Below are 27,500 nucleotides of genomic sequence, written 5' to 3' on the forward strand. Positions count from 1 at the left end.
ATCACTATGTTATTCAGCTTTATATGGTAGTGCAACTATGAATTCTACACTTTGTCTTGGTATTTTCTTTGCTTTAGTATTCTTTAGAAATTTGACATGGGAATTCTCTGCTGAAGTTGTTTCCATCTTATTTGTTGTAGTTTCCGTTGGTCTTATAGGTTCAACTCAAAAAACTATGAAAACTTATTTAGCACCAATTGTATTATCTTTATATCCATTATCTTTATTATTAGTTTTCTTATTAGAAAAGTTTGCAAATTGGCAATAAATAAATAAATCTTCATTTTTTATTTTCTCTTTTTATAATTAAAAAAAAAAAAGTTTATTTGATTAAACTCATATTGTATTTAATTATATTTTTAATAAATCTTTATGTTTAAATAAAAATATAAATGAAAAACAAAGGAGTAATTTTTATTATTAATATAATTATAAAAAAAAAATAATGTGGGTTAAAAAACACTTTTTTTTTTATTTTCTTCATTCCAACAATAATTGTCTCCACCAAATGTTTTGTTTTTTTTTTTTTTTTTTATTTAAATTTATTAATAATATTAATATTATTTGCACGTAAAAAAAGTTTAAAAATAGAAAACTTTTTAATCCACTTTAATTCCTATGTTTTTAAAATCTATTTTTATCATCACACACACTCACCAACCACAAAAAACATTGTACACAATATTGGAAAAAATTATTTATTTATTTTTAATTATTATTTTTTTTTTTTATAATTTTTTTTTATTTATTTTGTATAAATAATATTTTTAAATCAAATACTTAATTTTTTTTTTTTTTTTATATTAAAAAAATTAACCACCATATTACAAAATATACCCCTTTATTTATATATATATTTTTTTTATTAAACAATGGATTATAATAAAGTTTCAAATATTTTTAATAATTTATTAATTAAAAATTTAAATAATAATTATAGTTTTAATAATAATATAAATAATATAAATAATTTAAAAGATAAAATTGAATTAACAGAAGAATTAATATGTGATTTTAAAGTAATTAATATTCAAGAGATTTTAAAAATTAATAAAGATCTATTAAAAGAAAAAGTTAAAAGAAATCAATTATTAGATTTTAAAGTAAATAATGAAGAAAGTATTGATAATTGTGGTTTTGGTGTTGGTGGTAGGGTGAATAATTATTTTGAATTAATTTTTAATAATTTTAAAGATGAAATAATGGATATTGAATTTTATAAAAATTTATTTAAAAATTATTCAAAATATTTTTTACCATCAATTTTTTACACTGCAAATTATTTATTAAGATGTGATTGTGTTGTTGGGTTAAATGTTTTAATTGAACATTTTTTATTTAAAATACCAATTAATTTATATCCAAAATCAATTGAATTTGGTTCAATTAATATTTCAAATTATTTAGTAAAGGAATATAAATGTAAATTAACCTTGGAGGAACAAAATAATATTTGGTCACTTTTATTAAATAAACCATATAAAAATGAAATAATTTTAAAAAATTTAAATAAATCATTTCATTATTTAGCAAGTATAAATACAATTTTACCAACAATACCAATAAAATTTGTAATTGATTTCCCAATTAAATCAAAATGTTTAGATTTTATTATTGATACTTGTTTTTCAATTTCATATATAATCAATTCATTAAAATCATTACAATTTTCATATACTTCAAAAGATTCCACTGAAAATCAAATTAAATTATTATCAATAATTGAAATTGAACAAATTAGAAATAAATTTTCAAGTGTAGAATTGGAAACACTTGTTGAAGATTTAGATAATAGTAAATATTCAATTAAATTATTAGTTAAAATGGCATGTTATTTTACAAGTTCAACGTATAGAGATGAAAATTTTACATTTTATAATTTAAAATTTGAAAATAAATTTGATATTCAAAATTATACAGAACATCAATTAATAGAAAGTTCAATACTTTCATGTAATTATGGTATCTTATCAAAACTTTATGAATTTCATTTAAATGAAAATGAAAATGATAAAAATTCAATATTTTTAAATATACCAAATGAATATATTACAAATGATCCAAAACAAATATTTAGATATAGTTTACCATTATCAAATGATTTAAAAAGACAAAAAATGTTTATTGAATGTTCAATAAATGATTATTGTAATAATAAATTAAATAACAATAGAAAATTCCCAATTAATCATTTAATTAAAATAATTTTATTATTTAATAATCCAACATTAGTTCAATATATGTTGGATTTAATTATAAAATTTAAACCGATAATACCAAAAATTAAAAATAAAACTATAATTTCATGGATACAATCAACCCAGGTTTTTGATTTATTATTTCAACAAAAACAAGAACCATTAATAATTAAAGATTTCAAATTTAAACATTTATTATTACCAAGAAAAGATATGAATTTAATTGATTCAAATCAACATGTTTTTAATAAAAATAAAATTAAAGATCAAGAATTTTTAGAAAAATTAAAAAAAGATAAAACGTTAAATATTTTATTAAATCATTATAAAGAGAATTATAATCAAGACTATAAGAATGGAGTTTTAAATTTAAAAGTTTCACCATTTATGTTTGGTAGTTCATTTATTTTCGATAATAATAATAATGATAATTTCAATGATTTTAAATCATTATTAATTGAATATGAATTTTGGAGAAAACATTTACTTGGTGAACATGATTATAAAGGTAAAATTATTAAAGATGGTCCAAGATTATTATCAACTTCACAATTTATTAAAATCTTATCAATAACACCAGAGAATCAAAATTACACTTGTTTAGATTCAATTGAAACTTTAGATTGGTTAATTAAAAATAAACCAGATGATTTAAATAATCAAAGATGTATTACAAATCAGTTATTACTATTCACTCATTCATATCATAGTGGTACTTTAAAAGAAACCAAAATTGAATTTGAAAGATACCATGGAAATTATTTTTTAAATTTTATTCTTGCAAGTGGTTTATTAGAATCTATTATCAAAAATGCAGATATAGAATCACTGAATATTATAATCGATATTTTTAATGAAGTAAAATCACCAACATCAATAAAATCGCCAATATCAATATCACTATCAGTTACAAATTTAGAAAATGGTGAAAAAACTCATTATTATGAAAATGAACAAAATAATCAACTAAAACAAATAATTAAAGATATAAAATTACAAATTTTTAAATTCATTGGTTCATCAAATCGTGCTGATATTTTAGAATATTTAATTACTTGTCATTCAAATTTATTTTCACCAATTTCAAACTACCAATCTCTATATCAAACTGGTTTCGATAATTCATTTACTTCAATTTGGTGTAATATTGAAGTATCTGAATATATTTTAAATACTTTAAAATATAATTGTTTTAGTTTGTCTGACCCCTCAAATATTGAAAGACTTTTTAAAAAATCAAAAAATAATAATTCACCTCCTTTTACTCACATGTATGAAAAATTTAATTCAAAAATTAATTTTAAAATAATATAAATAAATAAATAAAAATAAATAAATAAATACAAACACATATCATTACTTTAAGAATTATTTTTTTTATTTTTTTTTTTTATTATTATTATTTTATTTTATTTAAGAATCTATAATAATAAAAATTAATTTATTAAATTAAAAAGTATTAATGCATTTGATTTAAAATCTATTATATCTTTTGAAGAATATTGAAAATTATTTGGAATTGGTTGAATTAATTGATCTTGTTGTTGTTGTTCTTGTTGTTGGAAATGATAAATTTCATTATTAAATTGATTTGAAAGATTAAATAATAATAACCATAAAGAATCAGGATCATTTTTTAATAAAACATCTTTCCAAATATCAATTGTAAAATTTTGAAATTGTTCAGGTTGATTTCTATTTAAATAGTAAATGGTTGTTTTAGCTATATCTATAATTTGATTTTGTTTAATTCTATTACCAGTAGAACCTTCTAATAAAATTGTTTTTAAAGTTTGTAAACATACAAATTGAACCTTAAAAGATGGTGTATACTTTAATTTATCTTTTTTCATTTTAATTTCAATTCCTTCTTCAATAGTTTTAATTGATGAATCTATTTCAACTATTAATGGTTTCTTTGATGTTGATGAACTATTATTAATATTTGTAGTAGTAGTATTTGGTTGTTGTTGTTGTTGTTGTTGGTATTGTTGTTTAGTTTGATTTGATTGTTCATCAATTAAAATTCTTTTAAGTATTGGCCATAATTGATCCCAAAATCTTTGAGAAATGAATTCCAATGAAAGATTTGAAATGGTTTGAATTACTTCTAATGATTTCTTTGCAATGATTCTATCAGATTCTGAAACTCTTTTAACTAATGAATCCCATACTAAATGAATTAATGGGAATAATGCAACTTTTTCAATACTTTTATCTGAATTTGTTTTATTTTGTTGTTGTTGTTGTTTTTGTTGTTGTTGTTGTTGTTCATGATCATCTTCATTTATAATTTCTTTTTGTTCATTATCATCTTCATCTTCAACTCCACCATATTTTCTAGTACCAGTTGCAACAATAACTAAACCCATTTCAATAATATCAATAGTTGTCATTTTAATGAATTTATTTTTTGAACTAATGAAATGAATTGATTTTTTAATAATTTCTTGTGCCATTTGTCTTTGAATTTCTGTAGTTTCAATGAAATTTGGTATACCCAATTGTTGTGGTGTAGTTTCAATTTTCAATAAATCAATAAGTGGTGGTTGTTGTTGTTGTTGTTTCTTTAAATTATTATTTTTAAAATCTAATTGATTCAATTGTTCAATTTTATCATCTTTTTTATAATGATGAGATAAGAAAAATTCTTTAATATCTTGAATTGATTGTTTTTCTTTTTCTTCTTCTTCTTCTTCTTTTTCTTTATTTTCTTCTTCTTTTTCCTCTTTTTGTTGTTGTTGTTGTAATTTTCTTTTTTCTTTAATTTCATTTAATTTTAATAAAATTTGTTGATATTGTAATTGATGTTTTGAATTATTATATAAAACACAAACTATATTTGAAAGGATAGAAATGAATATTTGAATATTTTTTGAATTTTCAATTGCTAAATCCAATGAATTTAAAATCATTCTAATTGTATCTGAAAGAAAAGGAAGAAAACCTAAACCTGTAATATTTAAAATACCTTTGAAAATAGTTGGTGTATTTGGGAATGAATCTAAATATTTCATATGACTTTCAATTGTATCCAATAAATAATCTGAATTCTTATAAATTATATCTTGAATTGATTCATATTCAAATGAATTTTGAATTTCATTTAATGTTTTTTTACATTGATTAAAAATTAATCCATTATTATTACCACTACCACTACCACTACCACTACTACTATCTAAACTTGATAAACCAAATTTCTCTAATAATTGATAAATAATTTTACTTAAAAATATTTGACGATATTTCTTTGTTTGAAAATTAGCAACTATTTTAGTTAAAACACCAATTGATTCTAATACTAATGATATTGTAACAGTATTATCGAAATAAATCTCTAACTGATTATCATTATCTTTATTTGAAATTGATAATAATAAAGTATTATCATTATTATTATTATTGATTTTATTTGAATAAATTAAATGTTGATCTCTTGAAATTACTAAATTTAATAAATTTGGTGACATAACTTCTTCTAAAATATATTGAACTGTTGAAAAATCCATTACTGAACTATTATTATTAGTATTATTATTATTATTATTATTATTATTATTATTATTATTATTACTATTACTACCAATTAAAAGATGATTTAAACAAAACATAATCTCTTTTCTCTTTGGCGAACTTGATAATAAACTATTTGAAATTAAAACATCAATCCATTCTCTAATATCACAAAGTTTACCAATTAATTCAATAATTTTAATTAAATAATTCTCACTATCTCTACTATAAAAATTTATAAATGGTAATGATAAATTTGAAAAGGATTTAATTGATCTTTTTTGACTTTTTTCTGAATGATTTTTGTTTTAAATATAAATAAAAAAATAAATGAATTTTAGAATTAAATATTAAATAATTAAAATATTAAATAATGATATATACATACCAAATGGATTATCAGATATAATTTTTAAAGATTCTTCTAATGATTGTTGTAAATTCTTTGATGGCGATAAAGTTGATTCATCAATTGGTATTGAAGGTGGTGGAGACTGCATTTCAGATAATGATATTAAGGTTGAAGCTATCATATCAATTCTAGTTGAAAAAAATGATGATATATCATTTCCTAAAATATTTAAATATGATAAAACTAATTTAAATACTATAATTTTCTTTTCTTCATCAATTTGAGTATTTCCTCCCCCTCCTCTTCCTGCAACTGTAGTAATATTATCATTGCTATCATGATCATCATCACTACTATTACATATTAACATTGATAATGATTGAAATAAATGATTAAAATTATCTTGTAATATTAAATCAATATCAAAATTATTATTATTATTATTATTATTATTATTATTATTATTATTATTATTATTATTATTATTATTATTATTATTATTATTATTATTATTATTATTATTATTATTATTATTATTATTATTATTATTATTATTATTTTTATTTTTCAATTGTTTTAATTGAATGAAATATTGTTTTGTTTGATCTTGAATTTGTGGATAATGATCAGCATGAAATAAAACCAATACTTCTAATAGGATTGGTGATAATGATTTTAAATTTGTACAATTTGAAAGTATAGTGAAAGCAGACCTAACTAATGCTTCTCTATTTTGGTATTTCTCTAATGATAATTTTGATGTTAATAATGTCGCACCATTATCTTTTGAATAAATTGAATGCTGAATTCTTAATGCTGAATATGAATTTGATGTCGGATAAATTAAACAAAACATATTAAATAAATTTAATTCTGATTCTTTAAACATTGAATTAACTTGTTCTTTATTATTATTATTATTATTATTATTATTATTATTATTATTATTATTATTATTATTATTATTATTATTATTATTATTATTATTATTATTTGATTCTATAAAATGTTTAACATTATCAGATAATGTATTTGAAATGATTTTACTAAATAAATCTAAACATTGTACTTTTAAAACTGAACCCAATTTAAAATCACCTGAAATCACCTTAAATAATGAACTAATAGTACCTGGAAATATTTGAAATAATATATTATAATATTCTAAATTCCTTTTTGAAAATGGTTCAATTATAAAATCTAATGTAATTATTAATTCTTTTTTAATTTCTCTTGATAATATTGTTGTTGTTGTTGCTGAATTTGTTACATCCTTATTATTACTATTATTAGTTGATGATGATGATGATTGTTGTTGTTGTTGAGTTAATAAATTTAATAAAGTTGAAATGGTATAACCAAATGGAACGAACTGATCAGCAATTAAGAATGGATGTTTTGGATAAATTTGTTTATCATTAAAGAATGAATCTTGTGTACTTTTAAATAGTAATCTAATATTTAATAATAATATTTTTAAAAATTCCTCATTTGGTTGTTGTTTCTGTTGTTGCTGTTGTTGCTGTTGTTGATTTAAATAACTGATAATGATTGTTAAAATATTTATAAACTTTTTAAATTGTGTAATTTTAATATTATCTAATAATTTTGATAATAATGTGAATGATTTCAATTGAATTGATTCTTTTCTAATACAAAATAATACTTTATGATTTTGTAATGATAATCCTCCATTACTATTACTATTATTATTATTAGTATTATTATTATTATTATTATTATTATTACTAGTATCGACAGAATTTATAATTAAAGATATTGGTATCATTAGATAATCAAAAATATAAGTTAATGAGTGATTATCATTTCGATGTTCATCTGTTATATCAATTAAACTTTGAATTAAATATTCTAAATTTATTATTATTTGTTTATTATCTTGTTTTTCAAATTTCTTTTCATCTGTATTTGATAATATAGTTATTAATTCATCGCATATAGGTTTATAACTTTGAAATATTCGATTTATTTTTAATTTATCATTTGAACTTAATGTTGATGCTGTTGTTTGTGTTGGTGATATTGTAGGAGATGATGTTGGTAATGATAATAATTCATCTGACATATTATTAATTGTTGTACATAAACGTTGAGAGCAATGGGAATTAAAAAAAAAAAAAAAATAAAAAAAAAAAAAATAAAATATTTTTTCATTTTTTTTTTTTTTTAATTTAAATTTTTAAAAAAAATAAGAATTTTGTGTATAAAAATAGAGCACACATAATGATATAAAATATAAAAAAAAAAAAAATGAATGAAACCATTATGATTTTGAGCTTTTTTTTTTTAAACTGAAGATATAAATGTTTTTAAAAAATAAAAAATAATAAAAAAAAAAAAGAATTTTTTTTGAAAGTAATAATATATAATTTATTTGTAGTTTTGTAAAAAAGGAATATTGTTTTGGTTTTTTTTAAAAAAAAGGATAATAAAAAATAAATGAAACTAAGATATATATATATATATTTTTTTTTTTTTTTTTTTTTTTTTTTTTTTTTTTTGGGCGGGAATCATGGAAAATTATTAAATTAAAAAAAAAAAAAAAAAATAATAATATCAATTAGTTACTTTCTGTTTAAAATGGTGTTGGTTTTGGAGTATGAAGAAAGTAAAAAAAAAAAGATATTATGTGAAATATAAATATAGATATATAAAAAAAGTAACATTAATCAAAATCAATAAGTAGGGAAAGGGGAAAACTTTGTAATGGAATATATCTGTTGCGGTATTTTTAAGACTCTAGAATGTACTGGTTGTTTGAACCAAGATGACCCCTTGAGCTCCACATTTTTGGCATGGATACATTGAATGTGGTGGCATTGGAATAAAGCCTGTTGATTTGCAAAGTGGACATGGTACTGATACAGTAAGTAATGCTGGGGAAGAAATCTTGCTAATTAATAAGTGTTGATTGCAAGTGCCTATTTTTAGAGTGAGAGAAAAAAAAAAATTTTTAAAGTTAGAAATGTTTTTTTTTTTTTTTTTTTATTGAAATTTTTTGTCGGGTTTTATTTATTTTTTTTTGATTACTTACTTGAATTATGACCAGGTTTACGACAACGAGAGCAAGGCATTTTTAATATAATAATTTAATTTTAATTTTTATTTTTTTATTTTTTTGAAAAAGAAATTATTGTTTTTATATATTTAATTATTTATTTATTTAATTAATTATTTTATTTATTTATTTTGAAAACAATATATGATTTTATATGAATAATAATTATAAATTTTTAATTTTAATATTGTATTATTATTATTATTATTATTATTATTATTATTATTATTATTATTATTATTATAAAAAATGATGGATCATTATAATCTAAACAAATATAAAAATATCTCTTTTTTAATTGAATAAAAATTTATATAAATTTTTATAAAAAAAAAAAAAAAAAAAGAAAAAATTTTAGTTTAAATATTTTTTTTTTTTTTATTTTAATTTAAATTTTTTTTTTTTTTTTTTTTTTTTTTTTTTTCTTTTTAATAAAATTAATTTTTTTTTTTTTTTTTTACGTTAAAAGTCGGGCATGCGTGTGCCTTTTGATCTGCCACAAAAAGAAGAATTTTTGTTGTCACTTTTTTACTTAAAAAAAATAAAAAAATAAAAAAATAAAAAAATCTAAAAATAAAAATCTTTTTTTTTTTATTTTTTTTTTATTTTTTTAATTTAATTAATTTTTCAGTTTGATGAAGTAATTTAAAATTTAATTTAATTAATAAAAGTAATTGAGAGAAACCATTTTGGTTGAAAAATATTTTTGGAGAATTTGAAAATGTATAACGAGAAGCTTCATCTAAAATTTTATCGGTATAATAGATTGGAATTAAAGGTTTACCTCTATTTTCAGCCAATGAAATTTCATCACGAATTAAAGGTGTAAATGCAACCTCTGATATAATTACCACAACTACCCAACTTGAGATAACTTTTTTCTCTCTTGGTACAATTGTGATACCATTCTCTTTAAAGAAATCGAATAATGGTTTAAAAGTTTTTTCACTATTTGGATCGAATGATATGAAAATTGATTCAGAACCAGAGATTGAATGAGGTATAGTATCAACATCATGTTTATTATCACTATCATCTTCATCCTCATTATCTCCATCACCTGATTTTGAACTTTTTGAATCTTTAGTATTTAACATATTATAAACACCTTCTAATAAAACACTGAAAGAGTCATTATAGATTTCATATGATGAGAAATCGACCAATTGTGAACGGAAAATACAAGATTCCAAAGTTGGGTCGGTGATTTTAGTTTTTTCAGCCCAAATTGAAACCATTGGTAATTTTGAAAGAAAAGTTAACAATAGATTCACTTGATAGCTGAGGGTTAGGGATTTAGAAGAGACAAAGAATATATAACCATAGCAATTACGATTTTCATTTGATTCTGAACTAATTAAACAAGCTGTTATTAAATTGTCTTCTAATGAATACTTCAACCTATTGGCCAAGTCTACATATTCACTAGTGTAAACTATACCAATATCATACAACTTATTTTGTTTCTTTATTTCAAATGCGACATCCTTATCCAATAAATCAAATGGTCTTTCATCTTGATAGTTTCTTTGTTTATGATTTGCACCTGCTTTAATCGCTATCTCAAATTCCTTTATTGATAACTTTTTTGCGAAAAAATGTAAACAATTATCACCTGTTATCTTATTAGTGAAATTAATATCTGATAGTAGATTAGAAGCAACCGATTTTAAAGGCCATTTTAAGATTTCTGCATTGTAAAAGTATGGTGGTAAATTTTCTTTGTTTAAAGTTTTAAGATTTGGTGCTAAAATTTCTTCAACATTGAAAAATGTGACATCACGATAACCCAATCGTTTTTTGGCTATAATATGTAGCAAACTATCTCCATTACTATTCCTATAGGTAACTGCTGATTTGGTATCACAATGATACCACATGTTTTTATAATGCTCCATTTTACCAGTCCACAATAATTGAGCCAATAACTCTTGTGGATTATCATAAAGTAATGCACTATGATAAGAACCTGTTGAAACTTGACTTGGAAAACCAATGATCTCCTTACAATTTGAAATTGGTACAGTATCAGCATAAATCTCCTCCTCTGTCGCAGATTGACCATATCTATTCCAACCAAATGCAAAAACTTGATTATTTTGACTTCTCGCCAAAACATGTTTACCACAATCTGATGAACAATCAAAATCAATAAAACCACCACTATTACCATTTGCTGCTGCTGTCGTTGTTGTTGTGGTGGTGGTGGTGGTTGTAGTTGTAGCTTCAACTAAACATTTTGGAACTGATGAAGAATATTCGTCAACAAATGTACCCCAACACCAAAAACTACCATTTTCACCAACTGCGCATGTGTAAGTACCACCACATTGAATGGTGGCGAATTTTTGAAATGATTTAACTTTAATTGGGATTGGTAGTGATTTGTTGAATGATGAGCCATCGCCTAACTGATACTCTTCGTTCATACCCCATGTGTAGAGCTCGCCTTTTAGATCGATCGCACCCATGTGTCTATCGCCAATGGCGAGGGTTTTGATACCAATATTATCAAAGAAAACACAACGAAATGGTGTGTATTGGTCAGTTTGGTTATTAATCCCCAACTGACCGTACTTGTTGTATCCCCATGTATACAACTTACGCTGAACGGTATCTTTACTAATGGCAGCAGACGACGCACCACCCGCATACACACTTTCAATGTTACTCAAGCCCGGCACGAGTTTGGGCTGATAGATAGCCAGGGTCTTCCCTTGACCCAAACGGCCCAGTGATGAACTGCCCCATGTCAAAACTTGCGATGAGGAAGTCAACGCTATTGAATGATCATTCCCGCATTGTAAATCTCTAATTGAGTGATTCATCTCCACTAGTGTTGGCTCTGATCTATCTTCAGTATCGCCTGTACCCAATTTACCAAAACTACCATTACCAAACATATATAAATTGCCTGTTCCAGTAATGAATCCTGTATGTTGCACACCACATGACACCTTTTTAACATTATAATAATTTGGTAATAAAGTTGGTATACCTGTATAATTATCTTGATTATAAATAAACTCTTTATCAATTTCAATACCAATTTGACCATGAGAATTCTTACCAAATACAATCAATGCCCCAAATGCCATTCTATTCTATTTTATTATTTTTACAACATGTAATTTATTTAATAATTATTATGTATTATTATTATTTTGTTTTGAAATATTTTTAAAATAAATAAATAAATAAATAAATAAATAAAGAAATAAAGAAATAAATAAATGAAGATGGGTAGAGATAGAAAAACAGAGAAATTATATAAAAATAACTTCTTTTTTTTTTTTTGGTTTTGGTTTTTTTTTTTTTTTCAGAAAAAAAATATATTTAAAAGAATGATTTTTTGGTTTATTTTAAAAATATTATTTTTTTTTTTTTTTTTTTTTTTTTTAGAAAATATCCAGATCTGTTTTTTTTCTCATATAAATTTTTTTTTTTTTTTTTTTTTAAAATTTTTTTTTTTTCTACACATCAAACAAGTTTGACAAAAAAGAAATGAGCGGGAAAATCACAGATTTCTTTGAGAAAAAGACAACAACAACTATAGATGAAGCAGAAAATAAAGATAATGATAAAGAATTAACTTCTACCACTACCACCACCACAACAACCTCCACCACCTCAAAAAAAAAAGTAGCTGCAGCACCAAAAAAAAAAGCAGCTGTAGCATCTAAAAAAAGAAAACATGAATCGTCAGATGAAGAAACAGATAAAGAAGAACAACAAAACGATGATGATGACGATGGTGAAGAAAAAGTCGAAAATAATAATAATAATAAAAAATTAAAAAATGAAGAGAAATCTGAAGAAATTAATTCGACAATAACAGATAACAATTATTATGATGATATTGAAAATTATTTTACAGATAAACAATGGAAAGAAGCATTGAGTGGTGAATTTGGTAAAGCATATTTTAAGAAAATGATAACACAATTAAATAAACGTTATAGTTCAAAAGAGAAACCAATTTATCCACCAAAGAATGAGATTTTCTCTGCATTTAATTACGCACATTTGGAGGATGTCAAGGTGGTTATCATTGGTCAAGATCCGTACCATGGCAAGGGTCAAGCTCATGGCTTGAGTTTCTCGGTCAAGAAGGGGGTATCACCACCACCATCATTGATTAATATCTACAAAGAGTTGGAGACTGATATCGAGGGCTTTAAAAGACCTTTGAAAAACGGCTTCTTAGAGCCATGGGCTAGACAGGGTGTGTTCTTACTTAACGCTGTCTTGACAGTGGAAGAGGCAACACCAAATTCTCACAAAGATTTCGGTTGGGCTGATTTCACTGATGCCGTATTAAAAATACTAAGTAAACAAGATCAACCAATCGTTTTCATTTTGTGGGGTGGCTTTGCTCAAAAGAAGGAAAAACTATTCACAAATAAAAATCATTTGGTTTTAAAGAGTGGTCATCCTTCACCATTATCAATTAAACATTTCATTGGTTGTAAACATTTCTCAAAATCAAATGAATTTTTAAAATCAAAAGGTATTGAAGAAATTGATTGGAAGATTACAGAATAAAATTAAAAAAAAAAAAAATAAATAAAAATAAAAATAAAAATATCTCAAAAAATATTTTTGTGTATGTATGTGTATGTGTGTCAATCAAATTCCAAATCTGGATATTTTACGGAAAATCTGAAATTTTTTATTTTATATTTTTTTATTTTTTATTTTTTATTTTTATTTACACTTGATTTTGGTGTTTTTTTTTTTTTTTTTTTTTTTTTTTTTTTCAAATTTATTAAAATAAAAGAAAAAAAAAAAAAATTACAAATAAAGTAAAATATAAAAAAATAAAAATTAAAATAAAAATAAAATAAAATAAATCAAAAAAAAAAAAAAAAAATCAAATAATACCCCTTGTAAAAAATTTTAAAATAAAAAAAAAATAAAATATCTTTTTTTTAAAAAGCACCTTTTTTTTCAAAATAAAAAAATATCTAAAATTTAATTTTTATTTTATTTTTTTTTTTTATTTTATTTTATTTTATTTTTTTTCTTTTTTTTGAAATTAATGTTGGAACCATCAAAAAATTCTGTGGATAAGAAAAAAAAAAAAAATTAAAAAATTTAAAGCTCCACTGCTGATTTAAATATTTATTATTATTTTTTATTTGTATTGTGGTGGGTTTTGTTTTCTTGTAAATTAAAAATAAATAAAAATAAAAACTTTTTTGTACTATTATTATTATTATATAAATTATTTTAAAAATAAAAAAAATAAAAAATTAAAAATGTCAAATCCAGTCTGTGTATGTGTTTTTATTTACAATTTGATAAGGAAAAAAAAAATAAAAAAAAAAAAAAAAAAAAAAAAAAAAAAAAAAAAAAAAAAAAATTTCAAATTTTATTTGTAGATATATTGGGAAAAGATATAAAAAAAAAAAAAAAAAAAAAAAAAAAAAAAAAAAAAAAAAAAAAAATAAATAAAAAATATAAAAAAAAAAACTAATTTTAAGATTTAATTTTTATAGATAAGTAATAGTACAAACGGAAGTAGTAATAGTTTAAATGGGGAATCAGTATCACCAAATAGATTGGGATCATCTCCAGGTTCGCCAATTTCAAAAGCATCATGTAATATATCTTTAAATTTATTTATTTATTTATTTTATTTTTAACTTATTAAAATTTTTTTTTTTTTTTTTTTTTTTTTTTTTTTTTTTTTTTTTTTTCTCTCTCCTTATTATTAAATAATAATTATTATTAGCATTTGATTTAAATGGTAAAAAACCTACCAAAAGTAATGTTGTAAGATTATTATTAAATAGAACTAATTCTGGAAGCAATTTATTATCAAAAAGAAGAACTTCAGAGACAGGAGATGATGATAGTAATTCTAGTGTTGGTTTATTGAATAACAGTACTGGTAGTATAGGTAAAATGAATACACCAGAATCATCACCCAAATCATCATATATTCTAAGTAGTAGTATTGGTAGTGGTGGTAGTGGTGGTGGAGGTGGTAGTAGTGGTAGTCTTCAAAATTTAGATAGTGCTAGTAATAATAGTAGTGGCCCAAGGAGTAGAAGTGGTAGTCTTGGTAAAAATAATAGTAGCCAACAAAATAATAATAATTTAATATTAGACCCAAATTTTAATAATATTGATAAATCATTATGGACTGTTAGATCATTAAAAGAACATTCAAATCTTGTTGATATTATGGAAAGAATTAAACCAGCAAGTAGAGCCATTTCATTTGGTCAAATTTATGCAAGTGAAGAAACTCAATTTGAATTTGATCCAGTTATTGGTCGTGATAATATTTTACAATTAATTTTACAACATTTACAATTTGAAGGTTTAATGGACTCTAGAAAAATTTTAGAAGAGGAAGCTAAAATTCAATATCCAGAATATACATTCAATGAATCAAGATTAGTCACCTTATTACGTGCTGTCATAAAAGATTCTGATAAAGTTTTCGATCTAACTCTAAATGATAGAGATAAAGATTCTCAACAAAAATTAGAAGAACATTTAGCATTCCTTGGTTTATTCAAAGATGAATCTCAAACTAATATGGTTGAAGATGTAAATATCTATGATGAACCTGAAAATTCAAATATTATATATGTAGATGAAAAAGATAATGATAAACCTTCAAAAGATTCACCAACAACAGCAACAACAACAACGACAGCAACAACAATTGCACCAAGTACAAGTATTAATAATTTATCAAGTTTATCAGTTAGTATAAGTTCAAATAATATAAATAATAATAATAATAATAATAATAATATAAATAATTTAAATAGTACACAATTAATTAGTAATACACAACAACAACAAGCAACACCAAATACACCACCACAAGGTTTAAAATCAACACAATCAATTACAGGATCAACTGGTACATTAGGACCACAAGTTAAAGCAGCATCATTAAATAAATTAGTAATTTTATTAACACCAGAGAATAATCATGATTTAGAGTATACAAAGACATTTTTATTAATGTATCAATCATTTACAACACCAGAGATATTATTACAGAAATTGATTCAACGTTATCATGTACCACAAAAGGCAGGTCAATCAGTTGCAGAATGGAGACAACGTTCAACTCATATTCAACTTCGTGTACTAAATGTATTGAAAACTTGGATCAAAGATTATTTCTCTGATTTCTCTGAAAAGTTAATACTTGCCATTAAATCATTATTGGAATCAATGAGACAAACTGGTAATATGTCTTATGCAAAGGTGATTTCCGATGCCTTGAATTCAGGTTTAAAGAAAAGTGGTCGTAATAACACGGTTTTCACAGTTTCAGCACCCGAGCCTAAAGTACCTAAAAACATTTGGTCTCACAATTTAGACATTTTCTCTGTGGATGAAGAGGAGATCTCTAGACAATTGACCTTGATGGACTTTGAAATCTTTTCAAATATTAAATCAACTGAACTTTTAAATCAGTGTTGGAATAAACCAAAACTACGTCACCGTTCTCCAAATGTTTTAGAATTAATTGGTCGTTTCAATGAAATCTCTCAATGGACTGCCACTTCGATTCTCTCATGGCCCAAGGTTAAAGACAGAGCTAGAATCATGGGTAAATTCATAAAGATCGCTGAATACTGTATGAAGCATTTAAATAATTTCAATACTTCAATGGCAATTCTTTCCGGTTTAAACGCTTCCTCAGTGCACAGATTAAAATTCACAAAAGAGGAATTACCAAGACACACTCAACAAGTTTACACAGAGTTACAATTTCATCTAAGTTCAGCCCAAGCTTACAAAGAGTATCGTGCTTTATTAGCCAAGGCTAATCCACCATGTTTACCTTATCTTGGTGTTTATTTAACAGATTTAACATTCTTTGAAGAAGGTAATCCCGATTTCATTCAAGGTTTTATCAATTTCGGTAAAAGAAAGTTAATCTATGGTTCAATCTCAAATGTTCAAAGTTTTCAAAATACAAAATATAATTTACAACCTGTTTATCAAATTGCAAAATTATTAAAAGGTTTTAAACTTTTAGAAGAAAATGAACTTTATACAAGATCAATGTCTTTTGAACCAAGAAATAAAGAAAGAAGTGAAATTTTATAAAATTATAAAAGATTATAATCTTATTATTAATAGAATAAAAATAAATAATAAAAATAATAATAATAAAATAATAATAAATAATAATAATTAATTAATGTAACAGTAACAATTTTAAATAAAATAAAAAATTAAATAAAGTAATAAATAATTCAAAGTTTGTTTTTTTTTTTTTTTTTTTTTTTTTTAATATTTGAATTATCAAAATAAATTATTTATTTAAATAAATTTATTTTGGACAACATTTTTTGTCACATCCACATGTTTTGTTACATGTGTTTTCACATGAGCATGAAGAGCATTTACATTCTATTTGTTGTTCTTTTGGACATGAACAACTATCTTTACAACAGTTGCAGTTGTCTTTAGTTTTGCAGCATTTACAACAGTTTGCCTGAATTGTTTATTTCAATAAAAATAATAATAATAAAAAAAATAAAAGAAAATAATAATATTAAGTATTAGTTTTAAATATTAATGGTTTAGATAATAATATATATAAAAAAAAAAAAAAAAAAAATAAAAGATAAATTAAATATATAATTTTTATGTGAACATACCATTTTTTTATTTTTTATTATTATCTGTTTAAAATTTTAATATATTTAAAATGTTTTTTTAAATTTTTTTTTTTCGTTCTTATACTTTTTTTTTTTTCCTTTTTTATTAAATGAAAATTTAGTAAAAATTAAAATTAAAATTAAAATTTAATAAAAATCCTTTTTTTGGAAATTTCACCCACATTCTAATATTTTCATAAAAAATATTTTCACAATTTAAAAGACACACAAAGAAAGAAACTTTTGGAAATTTGAAAAAAAAAAAAAAAAATAAAAAAAATAAAAAAATAAAAAAAAAATAAAAAAGTTAATTTTAATATTATAATAAACAATGATACCATATTATTGTAATAATTATAAAATTTGAAATAAATAATATTTTTTTTTAAAATAATATATTATTTTTTTTTTATTTTAATTTAATATTTTCAGTTTTCTATTTTTATTGTTATTATTATTATTTTTTTTTTTAAAGAAATTTAAAGTTACCAAAATTAGGGAATTTAAATTAATCCTGATGAATTGTAAACATTACTTTGATATTAAAATTTTTTTATTATTAACAAAATTGATAAATGAGTGATGGATTATTTTTTATAAGGGAATAATTTTTTCATCTTGAATATTAACTGAGAATCTTATTTCTAATTCACCTCTTTCATTCAAAAAATCTTGTAAAACTTTTCTTGATTCTGTAAAACTATTACCCAACCCAAATTTCTCGATTCTTCGAAATCTATTAGAAGCAATATTAGTATTAAACATCTTTAAATAAATTTATAATAAAGAGAATATACGCTATTTACCTTGATGATATGGTCCAAATGATATCACAGTGGCAGTTGAATCATCTGGTGGAATTAAAGAAAATGAAAACATATATTTTAAGAGTATATCGGATCTTGTTTTTCTCATTAAATATATACCAAGCTTTCCTTTATTTCCGGTATTGCCTTTTGGATAAATCCTAATATTAAATTTGTGAGATCCCACTTTAAAAACATTTGATTCTTTATATTTTTCATGGGTATATAATGCACTAACACTTCTATAGTCAGGAATAATCCATTTGTTACTGTATTCCATCTCTTTAAAACCATTCTGTTTCAAAACATTTATTTCCTTTTTCAATTGAGTATAATCACAAAGGAGGATGTTAAGTTTTTGATTAATTTCTTCCATTTTTTTTTCTTGATTTAAAAAACTTTGATTATCTTTTTTTATTATTTCATTTTGATTCATTAGTTTTGTGACTGAATGTTCTAAAGAGTGAATTTTCATTTTTGATCTAGGAAAAAGTTTTCCACATAAAAATTCTTGACAAATAATATTAATATCAGACAATCATCATTTATATGTTTAGTTTTTGTATCTCTTTTAATCATAATTTTACAATGAGAGCATTCTATTAAATATTTTGTGCAATGTGTTTTATGATGATCAGATAATGACGATCTTTGAATATTACTATTACAATATACACATTTTGAATATACTTTTGAACATTCATTTTGATGTTTGTCTGAATCCTTACTAAAAAACTTAATTAAACATAAATCACATTGCAATATTCTTGATTCACAAACTTTATAATGATTCTCTAATTCACTAAATTTCATTACACCATGATTACATAGATCTTGATGTAATGTTTGATTGCTATTATTAATAGCAGGTAAACCCAACATGTTGAGTCTAAATACATTTTCGTTTGAATTTGGACAAAAAACCAATCTGTCTTTTAACCAATTAGAATATTCATTTTCCAAAAATCTATTTCTTGATAATTCTGAAATAGAAGAAATTGGTGTTTTACAAGTCATACACTTTTTATTTGTACTTAAATATCTTTCCCAACAACTTCTACAAGCTAAATGACCCTTTTTCCAAAATTATAAATATTATATGGTTAGAATAAATAATGTTAGATTATTAATAATATAATTTATATTTACTTCTTTGCATTGAAGAGCTTTTGGTTCACTTCCAATAAATAATTCTAAACTACAAATAATACATTCATATTTTTCTTCATCTGAATCAAATAAAATATCTTTTATTTCATATTTAATTGGAATTGCTGTTTGTGTAATTCTTGTTGGAGATGTTGCGTTGTTTACATGATTTAAAATACCGAACATTTTTTTTAAAGACATTAAAAGAACAAATATAATAAAAAAGAAAATTCTAAGACATTAAAAGAACAAAAATAAAAAAAAAAGAAAAAAAAGAAATATAATAGGAAATGGCAGTTTGTGTTTTTTAAAAAATTTTTTTTTTTAATTACGAAAATAAATTTGATATTTGATTTATTTATTATTGATTATCTTGATCAAAATTAAATTAACAAATAATAAATCTTTAAAAATTTAATTGATTAGACCATGTAAAAAAATTAGTATAATAAAAAAAAAATTAAGATAAAATATTATATTTAATTTTTTATGTGAACATACCATTTTTTTTTTTTAATTTTTTTTATTATCTTTTGTAATATCTTTTAATTGTTTTTAAAAAATTTTTTTATTCTACTTGAAGTATACTTTTTTTAATTTTTTTATTCCACTTGAAGTATACTTTTTTTAATTTTTTTTTTTTTTTATGAAGTTTGATATAATATTATAATAAACAAAGATTATTGTAATATTATAAAATTTGAAATAAATAATTTTTTTTTTTTTAAATCAATATATTGTTTTTTATTTTAATTTAATATATTTCATTTTATTTTTATTACTATTATTTTTTTCAATCAAATTTAAAGTTACCAAGATAGAGAGTTCGAATTAATCCTGATGAATTATAAACATTAGTTTTATATTAAATTTTTTTTATTATTAACAAGACTAATATATGAGCGATCTATTAATTTTTATAAGGGAATAATTTTTTCATCTTGAATAGTAATTGAGAAACTTATTTCTAATTCACCTTTTTCATTCAAAAAATCTTTTAAAACCTTTCTTGAATCTGTAAATACATTAGTACCACAACTCAAACTTCTAGATTCTTCGAAATCTATTAGAAGCAATATTAGTACTTATTAACTTCTTTAAATAAATTTAAAATAAAGAGAATATAAACTATTTACCTCTATGGATTGGTCCTAATGATACTTTTGTAGCAGTTGAATCTTCTGGTGGAAGTAAAGAAAATGAAAACATATATTTTAAGAGTATACCATATCTTGGTTTCCTTTCTAAAAATACACCAAACTTTCCTTGTTTTCCGGCTTGACCATTTGGATAAATCTTAATATAAAATGTGTGGGATCCCACTTGAAAATCATTTGAATTTTTACTCTTTTTATGAGTATATAAAGCATTAAAACTTCTATATTCAGGAATAATCCATTTGTTACTGTATACCATCTCTTTAAAACTGTTCTGTTTCAAAACAGCTATTTCATTTTTCAATTGAATATAATTATTAAGGAGGTTGTTAAGTTTTAGTTTAATTTCTTCGATTTTTTTTTCTTGATCCAAATTTTGATTATCTTTTTTTATTATTTCATTTTGATTCATTAGTTTTGTGACTGAATGTTCTAAAGAATGAATTTGCATTTTTGATCTAGTAAAACGTTTGCCACATAAATATTCCGAACAAGTAATCATAATTTCTTCACAATCATCATTTATATGTTTTGTTATTGTATCTCTTTTAATCATAATTTTACAATGAGGGCATTCTATTAAATATTTTGTGCAATGTGTTTTATGATGATCAGATAATGATGATCTTAGAATATTACTATTACAAAATTCACATTTTGAATATACTTTTGAACATTCATTTTGATGTTTGTCTGAATCCTTACTACAAAATTTAATTAAACATAAATTACATTGTAATATTCTTGATTCACAAGCTTTATAATGATTCTGTAATTCACTAAATTTCATTGCACCATGATTACATAGATCTTGATGTAATGTTTGATTGCTATTATTAATAGCAGGTAAACCCGACATATTGAGTCTAAATACATTTTCGTTTGAATTTGGACAAAAAACTAGTCTATCGTTTAACCAATTAGAATATTCTTTTTCCAAGTATCTATTTCTTGATAATTCTGAAATTGAAGAAATTGGTGTTTTACAAGTCATACACTGTTTATTTGTGCTTAGATATCTTTCCCAACAACGTCTACAAGCTAAATGACCCTTTATTTAAATGATTTTAATTAAATTATATGGTTAGAATAAATATTGTGATATAATTGATAATTTAATTAATATTTACTTCTTTGCATTGAAGAGCTTTTGGTTCACTTTCAATAAATAATTCTAAAGTACAAATATCACATTCATACTTTTCTTCATCTGAATCAACTAATATATCTTTTATTTCATATTTAATTGGGATTACTTTTGGTGTAATTTTTGTTGGAGATGTTGGGTTGTTTATGTTGTTAATTAGATTTATAAAATCAAGCATTTTTTTTTTTTTTTTTTTTTTTTTTTTTTTCTAATAATGAGTATGAACAAAAATTAAAAAATAAAAGAAAAAAAGAAGAATAATTGGAAATTATGGTGAGTGTTACTGTTTGGAGGATGTTAAAAAAAAAAAAAAAAAAAAAAAAATAAATCAAAAATTAATCGTAATTTATTTTAAAAAAAAAAAAAAAAATTTTTTTTCAATTTTGATTTTTGATTTATTATCTAGATTTAAAGCACAATGAAGCAGTTAGGGAATTAATTTTTTTTTTTTTGGGATATTTTTTTCTTTTTTTGGTGTCACGAAATCAGGAAAATAAAAAAAAATTAAAAATTAAAAATATATATTAATTATTTTTTTTTTTTTTAATTTTACATTTTTATATTTTATTTATTTTTATATTTTTATTGTTTTTTTCAATGAAATTTAAAATTTCCAAAAATAGAGCAATTGATAATTTTTTATAATGGAACAGTTTCTTCACCTTTAATATTAATTGTGAAATATAATTCTAGTTCACCCCTTTCATTCAAATAATTTTTTAAAACATTTGTTGAATCTGTAAATTCACTAGTACCCCAAAAGAAATTTTTAGATTCATGAAAATCTAATAGAAGCAAAATTAGTATTTTTTTTTTTCATCTTTAAATAAATTAATAAAAATGAGAATAAACAGTATTTACCTATATAGCATGGTTTCGATTTAATAATTTTTTTAAAATTTGAATCATTTGGTGGATTTTTAAAAAATAAAATATCATGTGTGCCATATATTGGCTCTCTAACTAATAATACAGCAAACTTTCCATGTTTTTTGGCCCTGCATTTGGATAAATCCTAAGATTAAATTTGTGAGAGCCCACTTTTAAAAACATTTGAATCTAAGTGCTTTTAATAATTCACTAACCTTTTAATAGTCATGAATAACCCATTTGTTTGTATGTCCTATTTCTTTTAAAACCATTATCTTTTGTATTAGTTAACCCATTTTGATTCATTAATTTGGCTACTGAATGTTCTAAAGAATGGATTTGTCTTTTTGTTCTCTTAAAACTTTTGCCACATAAATATTCTGGACAAAAATCATTATTTCTTCACAATCATCATTTAAATGTTTTGTTTTTGTATCTCTTTCACTCACCATTTTACAATAAGTACATTCTATTGTAGATCATCATTATCTGATCATCATAAAACTTATTGTAAAAAAAATTTTTTACAATAAGTTTTATGATGATCAGATAATGATGATCTTATGATATCAGTATTACAAAATTCACATTTTAAAAATACTTTTGGACATTCATTTTGATGTTTTTCAGAGTCCATACCAAAAAACTTAACTAAACATAAATTACATTGTAATATTTCTAGATTCACAATTTTGAATATGTTTCTCTAATTCACTGAATTTCATTACTCCACGAATACACAAATCTTAATGTAATTTTTGATCAATGCTATTATTTTCATTATTAATAGCAGGAGAACCTAACATGTTGATTCTATATAAATTTTCAATGGAATATGGACAAACAACTAATCTATTTGATAGTCAATCAGAATATTCATTTTCAAAAATTCTATTTCTTGATAATTCTGAAATTGGCATTTTACAAATCATACAATCTTTTTTTGTTCTTAAATGACTTTCCCAACAATTTGAACAAACTAAATGACCCTTTTTAAAATATATATTTGGTTAGAATAAATGATGTGTTATATTAAATAAAAAAATTGTATATTTACTTCTTTGCATTGAAGAGCACTTGCATGATTTCCAATAGAATATTCTGAATAATAATTACATTCATATTTTTCTGCATCTGAATCAACTAAAATATCTTTTGTTTCATATTCAATTGAGACTGTTATTGGTGTAATTTTTGTTGAAGATGTTGTGTTGTTCAAATGATTAAAAATACCAAACATTTTGTTTTTTCCAACCAAAATAAAAAAAAAATAAAAATAAAAATAAAAAAGTTCTAGTTCGGAGGAGGAAAAAAAAAAAAAAAGAAATCAAAGGAACTTGTTTTTAGTGTGATGGTTTTGAGGATGTTAAAAAAAGAAATAAAGTAACTGGTAGTGAGTATTATGGTTTTAAGGGTGTAAAAAATTAAAAAAATAGAAATAAAAGAAATGTTGGTGATTATATAGTTTTAAACTATATGGTTTGTAGGATGTGAAAAAAAGAAATAAAAAAAAAGAAATCAAAGAACCGTTGGTGATTTTATAGTTTTATTGTTTTAAGGATTTTAAAAAAAGAAATAAAATATCTGGTGGTAAATATTATGGTTTTGAGGATGTAAAAAAAAAAAAAAAAAAAGAAATCGAAGGATTTTATAGTTTGCATGAAGTTAAAAAAAAAAATTTAAAAAATAAATAAAATTTTTCTCAACTTAATTTTAATTATACAAAATATATTCAACTTATTTTTTAACACTATTGATTAATGGTAAACCCATATTGAGTCCAAATGTATTTAATTTGGAATATGGACAAACAACTAATCTATTATTTAACCAATTAAAATATTCATTTTCTAAATATCTACTTCTTGATAACATTAAAATTGATGGAATTGGAGTTCTGCAAATCATACACTCTTTTCTTAAAACTAAACATTTTTCCCAACAACTTTTACAAGCAAAATGACCCTATTTTTTTTTAAATTATATAAATAAATAATGTAGTGAGTATAATTATTATATTTTAATTATTAGATATGTATGTATTTATTTATTTACTTCTTTGCATTGAAGAGCTTCTGGTTTTTTCTCATTAATTAACTCTGAATTACAAATATCGCATTCATATTTTATTTCACTTGAATCAACTAATATATCTTTTATTTCATATCTAATTTGGGCTGGTATTGTTTCAATTTTTGTTGGACCTCTTCTATCCATTAGAGATACGACCCTAATCATTTTTTTTTAAATCCAAAATTGTGTAATTTAAAAATTTAATGGCAACTATCAAAAAAAAAAAAAAAAAAAAAAATTAATTTATTTTCGTTCTTCAATATTTAAATTAAAATTGTGTTAAAAGTTAATATATGCTGAAAAAGAAACTTTTTTTTTTTTTTTTTTTTTTAGATCTTTTAACAAATTCTAAAATCCAATTCTTTAAATCCAGTAAATTTTAACTTTATTCAAGCAAAAAAAAAAAAAAAAAAAAAAAAACTCTATATCGGGTATTTTAATTTTTTTTTTTAAAAAAAAACCATTAATTTTATTTTTAATTTGTTAATTAAAAGGAATTTTTTGTTTTATAATTGATTGTTATAATATAAACACAAAAATAAATTAATATCAATTTTTATTTTTTGAATTAAAATTATCATCCATTCAATAATTAATTGGTACTGTTGTTGTCTAGAGAGTATGAAAAAAACCATTGTGGTTTTTATTTTAATCATTTTTTTTAAATCTTTATATAAAAATATATTTACAAAAATGTAAATACCATTTTTCTATAAAAAAAAAAAAAAAAAAAAAAAAAAAATAATAATATTTTAAAACACATTATTTATTTTATTATTTTTTATTTTTTTACAACTTTTTTATTATTTAAAATAATTTTTTTATTCTTTGAGCCTTTTAAGTACTTTTTTAATTATTTGTTTTTTTTTTTTTTTTTTTTTTTTTTTTTTTTTTTTCTGATTACACCCCATTTTATTAAATATAATATTTTGGGTTGACTTCCAATTATGATTTTGATAATTTTAAAACATTTGATATGTACATATATATATTTTGTTTTAATTTTAATTTATTTAAATTTATTTTATTTTATTTTATTTTTATTAATTATTTTATTTTATTTTTATTTTTATTTTTAATTTAAAATACCTCTACCAAAATATTCAGAAACAGTAGTGAAACCATCAGGAGAACTTCTTAATAATTTAAAGAATTGATCATGTTGATTGGCGGAATCAGCTTGTGATCTTTTAATCTCTTGAATTCTTTTATTAGCACCAGCACAAGAAGGACATTCTCTTTCATTCTCACCGAGACATCTTTGATGGAAAGAATGTTGACATAAAAAGTGAACACTTGGTAAATCCAAAGCCAATAGACAAGCGATACATTTAGTTTGTTGGAAAATTTTAGAATTTGTACGAAGTTCGTTGATTTCATGTCTCATCTTTTCAGTCTCATCGGCGTATTGTCTGATTTGAGTGTAATCCTTATCGATTTGTTGAGTTTCTTGAGACAATCTTCTAGAGATATAATCTTTGATGACGGCCAAAGTGGTATTCTTATTTTGTGATAGGATTTGTATTACCAAGAGTGGTGGAATGAGATTCTCCTTATCGATGTTGGTCAACACCTCGATGATCTCATCTTGACAATCCTGTTTATTGGTTGAAAAGAATGACAATGCTCTCACCCAAAGGTTTGGATCTTTTACACCATATCTCTTGCAAGCTTTGATCAAGCCATCGTAATCATTATTCTCCATATGGTACTCGATGATCTCATTGAATAACTCTAACTTTTCATATAAATACAATACACCCTCCTTCCAATTATGAACTTGTACTAAAATCAATGCATGATCTTGATCAAATTTTGATTTTGGATTCGTTAAAAATTCATATGCTTTCGCTTTTCTCTTTATTCTCTCATCATCAGTTTGATTGACATCATCTCTCAAATATAACTCTAACAATGTATTATAAATTAATGATGATTCATTATTACCTTGTTGTACCATATATTCTAAAAATTTAACTAACCAATCTGCTTGTGATACAAAAATATGAATAAATTCTTCTGGTGCTGATTTTTGTTTAAATCCAATATTATTATTATTATTATTATTATTATTTTGATTATTATTATTACTATTATTATTTTGATTATTATTATTTGTTACATTTGTTACAGTTGTTGTTGTTGTTGTTTGATTACTAATTGTTAAACCATTTAAATTTAAAGCTGTTAAAGAATCAAAAGCTTGAACTGGTTGATAATTTGTACATAATTTCATTAAGACACCAGTAGTTTCTTCAGGAATTTCAGAGACTAATTGTTTACCATATTTTTTAAGATTTTTATCAGCTTCTTCCCAATCAAGTGTTTGAATGTAATCTAAAGCTTTTCTATATTCATTGAGATCCTCCAAGAGAATTTTAAGATACCAATCGTGACGACTATGTTTTGATGCTAAAAAGAGTGCACGATCGAAATAACCACCTTGACGACAAACTTTAATTGCTGTCTCGACATCGAATGTACCATTGTCTGTCATAATGAAAT

At 22.2% G+C, this 27,500-nt stretch overlaps 14 protein-coding genes across 14 annotated transcripts in view; 4 read left to right on the forward strand and 10 right to left on the reverse strand.

Moving 5' to 3' along the window:
- The window catches only part of DDB_G0278609 (hypothetical protein), a gene marked incomplete at both ends in the record, with an annotated part of 1,823 nt that extends 1,555 nt beyond the window's left edge, over positions 1-268 (forward strand). The window contains one exon of the mRNA XM_637052.1: positions 1-268. This exon is cut by the window's left edge and continues 1,037 nt beyond it. Within this exon, the coding sequence (XP_642144.1) occupies positions 1-268 (268 nt within the window).
- A 604-nt stretch (positions 269-872) lies between these two features.
- On the forward strand, positions 873-3,512 carry DDB_G0278611 (hypothetical protein; the record flags this gene model as incomplete). The annotated part of the gene is made up of 1 exon (XM_637053.1): positions 873-3,512. The coding sequence occupies one exon, from the start codon at positions 873-875 to the stop codon at positions 3,510-3,512; it is 2,640 nt and encodes an 879-aa protein (XP_642145.1).
- A 122-nt stretch (positions 3,513-3,634) lies between these two features.
- On the reverse strand, positions 3,635-8,152 carry DDB_G0278121 (hypothetical protein; the record flags this gene model as incomplete). Its single annotated transcript, XM_637054.1, has 2 exons — positions 3,635-6,006; positions 6,103-8,152. 2 exons carry the CDS (start codon positions 8,150-8,152, stop codon positions 3,635-3,637), a joined length of 4,422 nt encoding a protein of 1,473 aa, XP_642146.1.
- Positions 8,153-8,826: 674 nt separating this feature from the next.
- Positions 8,827-9,161, reverse strand: DDB_G0278123 (hypothetical protein; the record flags this gene model as incomplete). Its single annotated transcript, XM_637055.1, has 2 exons — positions 8,827-9,008; positions 9,122-9,161. 2 exons carry the CDS (start codon positions 9,159-9,161, stop codon positions 8,827-8,829), a joined length of 222 nt encoding a protein of 73 aa, XP_642147.1.
- Positions 9,162-9,747: 586 nt separating this feature from the next.
- On the reverse strand, positions 9,748-12,243 carry DDB_G0278125 (regulator of chromosome condensation domain-containing protein; the record flags this gene model as incomplete). The annotated part of the gene is made up of 1 exon (XM_637056.1): positions 9,748-12,243. The coding sequence occupies one exon, from the start codon at positions 12,241-12,243 to the stop codon at positions 9,748-9,750; it is 2,496 nt and encodes an 831-aa protein (XP_642148.1).
- Positions 12,244-12,649: 406 nt separating this feature from the next.
- Positions 12,650-13,690, forward strand: uglA (uracil glycosylase; the record flags this gene model as incomplete). Its single annotated transcript, XM_637057.1, has 1 exon — positions 12,650-13,690. The coding sequence occupies one exon, from the start codon at positions 12,650-12,652 to the stop codon at positions 13,688-13,690; it is 1,041 nt and encodes a 346-aa protein (XP_642149.1).
- A 716-nt stretch (positions 13,691-14,406) lies between these two features.
- gefI (Ras guanine nucleotide exchange factor) lies at positions 14,407-17,236 on the forward strand (the record flags this gene model as incomplete). The annotated part of the gene is made up of 3 exons (XM_637058.1): positions 14,407-14,424; positions 14,647-14,749; positions 14,883-17,236. The coding sequence occupies 3 exons, from the start codon at positions 14,407-14,409 to the stop codon at positions 17,234-17,236; spliced, it is 2,475 nt and encodes an 824-aa protein (XP_642150.1).
- Positions 17,237-17,462: 226 nt separating this feature from the next.
- On the reverse strand, positions 17,463-17,796 carry DDB_G0278127 (hypothetical protein; the record flags this gene model as incomplete). The annotated part of the gene is made up of 2 exons (XM_637059.1): positions 17,463-17,627; positions 17,794-17,796. The coding sequence occupies 2 exons, from the start codon at positions 17,794-17,796 to the stop codon at positions 17,463-17,465; spliced, it is 168 nt and encodes a 55-aa protein (XP_642151.1).
- A 1,274-nt stretch (positions 17,797-19,070) lies between these two features.
- Positions 19,071-19,934, reverse strand: DDB_G0278131 (hypothetical protein; the record flags this gene model as incomplete). The annotated part of the gene is made up of 2 exons (XM_637061.1): positions 19,071-19,673; positions 19,749-19,934. The coding sequence occupies 2 exons, from the start codon at positions 19,932-19,934 to the stop codon at positions 19,071-19,073; spliced, it is 789 nt and encodes a 262-aa protein (XP_642153.1).
- Positions 19,935-20,665: 731 nt separating this feature from the next.
- DDB_G0278133 (hypothetical protein) lies at positions 20,666-22,230 on the reverse strand (the record flags this gene model as incomplete). Its single annotated transcript, XM_637062.1, has 3 exons — positions 20,666-20,832; positions 20,885-21,956; positions 22,036-22,230. 3 exons carry the CDS (start codon positions 22,228-22,230, stop codon positions 20,666-20,668), a joined length of 1,434 nt encoding a protein of 477 aa, XP_642154.1.
- A 461-nt stretch (positions 22,231-22,691) lies between these two features.
- On the reverse strand, positions 22,692-23,559 carry DDB_G0278135 (hypothetical protein; the record flags this gene model as incomplete). Its single annotated transcript, XM_637063.1, has 2 exons — positions 22,692-22,837; positions 23,451-23,559. 2 exons carry the CDS (start codon positions 23,557-23,559, stop codon positions 22,692-22,694), a joined length of 255 nt encoding a protein of 84 aa, XP_642155.1.
- Positions 23,560-23,785: 226 nt separating this feature from the next.
- Positions 23,786-24,162, reverse strand: DDB_G0278137 (hypothetical protein; the record flags this gene model as incomplete). Its single annotated transcript, XM_637064.1, has 2 exons — positions 23,786-23,911; positions 23,980-24,162. The coding sequence occupies 2 exons, from the start codon at positions 24,160-24,162 to the stop codon at positions 23,786-23,788; spliced, it is 309 nt and encodes a 102-aa protein (XP_642156.1).
- Positions 24,163-24,659: 497 nt separating this feature from the next.
- DDB_G0278139 (hypothetical protein) lies at positions 24,660-25,160 on the reverse strand (the record flags this gene model as incomplete). Its single annotated transcript, XM_637065.1, has 2 exons — positions 24,660-24,887; positions 24,978-25,160. The coding sequence occupies 2 exons, from the start codon at positions 25,158-25,160 to the stop codon at positions 24,660-24,662; spliced, it is 411 nt and encodes a 136-aa protein (XP_642157.1).
- A 910-nt stretch (positions 25,161-26,070) lies between these two features.
- Positions 26,071-27,500, reverse strand: part of vps11 (RING zinc finger-containing protein) — a gene marked incomplete at both ends in the record, with an annotated part of 2,945 nt that continues 1,515 nt past the window's right edge. Inside the window, one exon of the mRNA XM_637066.1 lies at positions 26,071-27,500. This exon is cut by the window's right edge and continues 1,348 nt beyond it. Within this exon, the coding sequence (XP_642158.1) occupies positions 26,071-27,500 (1,430 nt within the window).

The sequence above is a fragment of the Dictyostelium discoideum genome, assembly GCF_000004695.1.
Source record: "Dictyostelium discoideum AX4 chromosome 3 chromosome, whole genome shotgun sequence".
NCBI classification, from domain to species: domain Eukaryota; phylum Evosea; class Eumycetozoa; order Dictyosteliales; family Dictyosteliaceae; genus Dictyostelium; species Dictyostelium discoideum.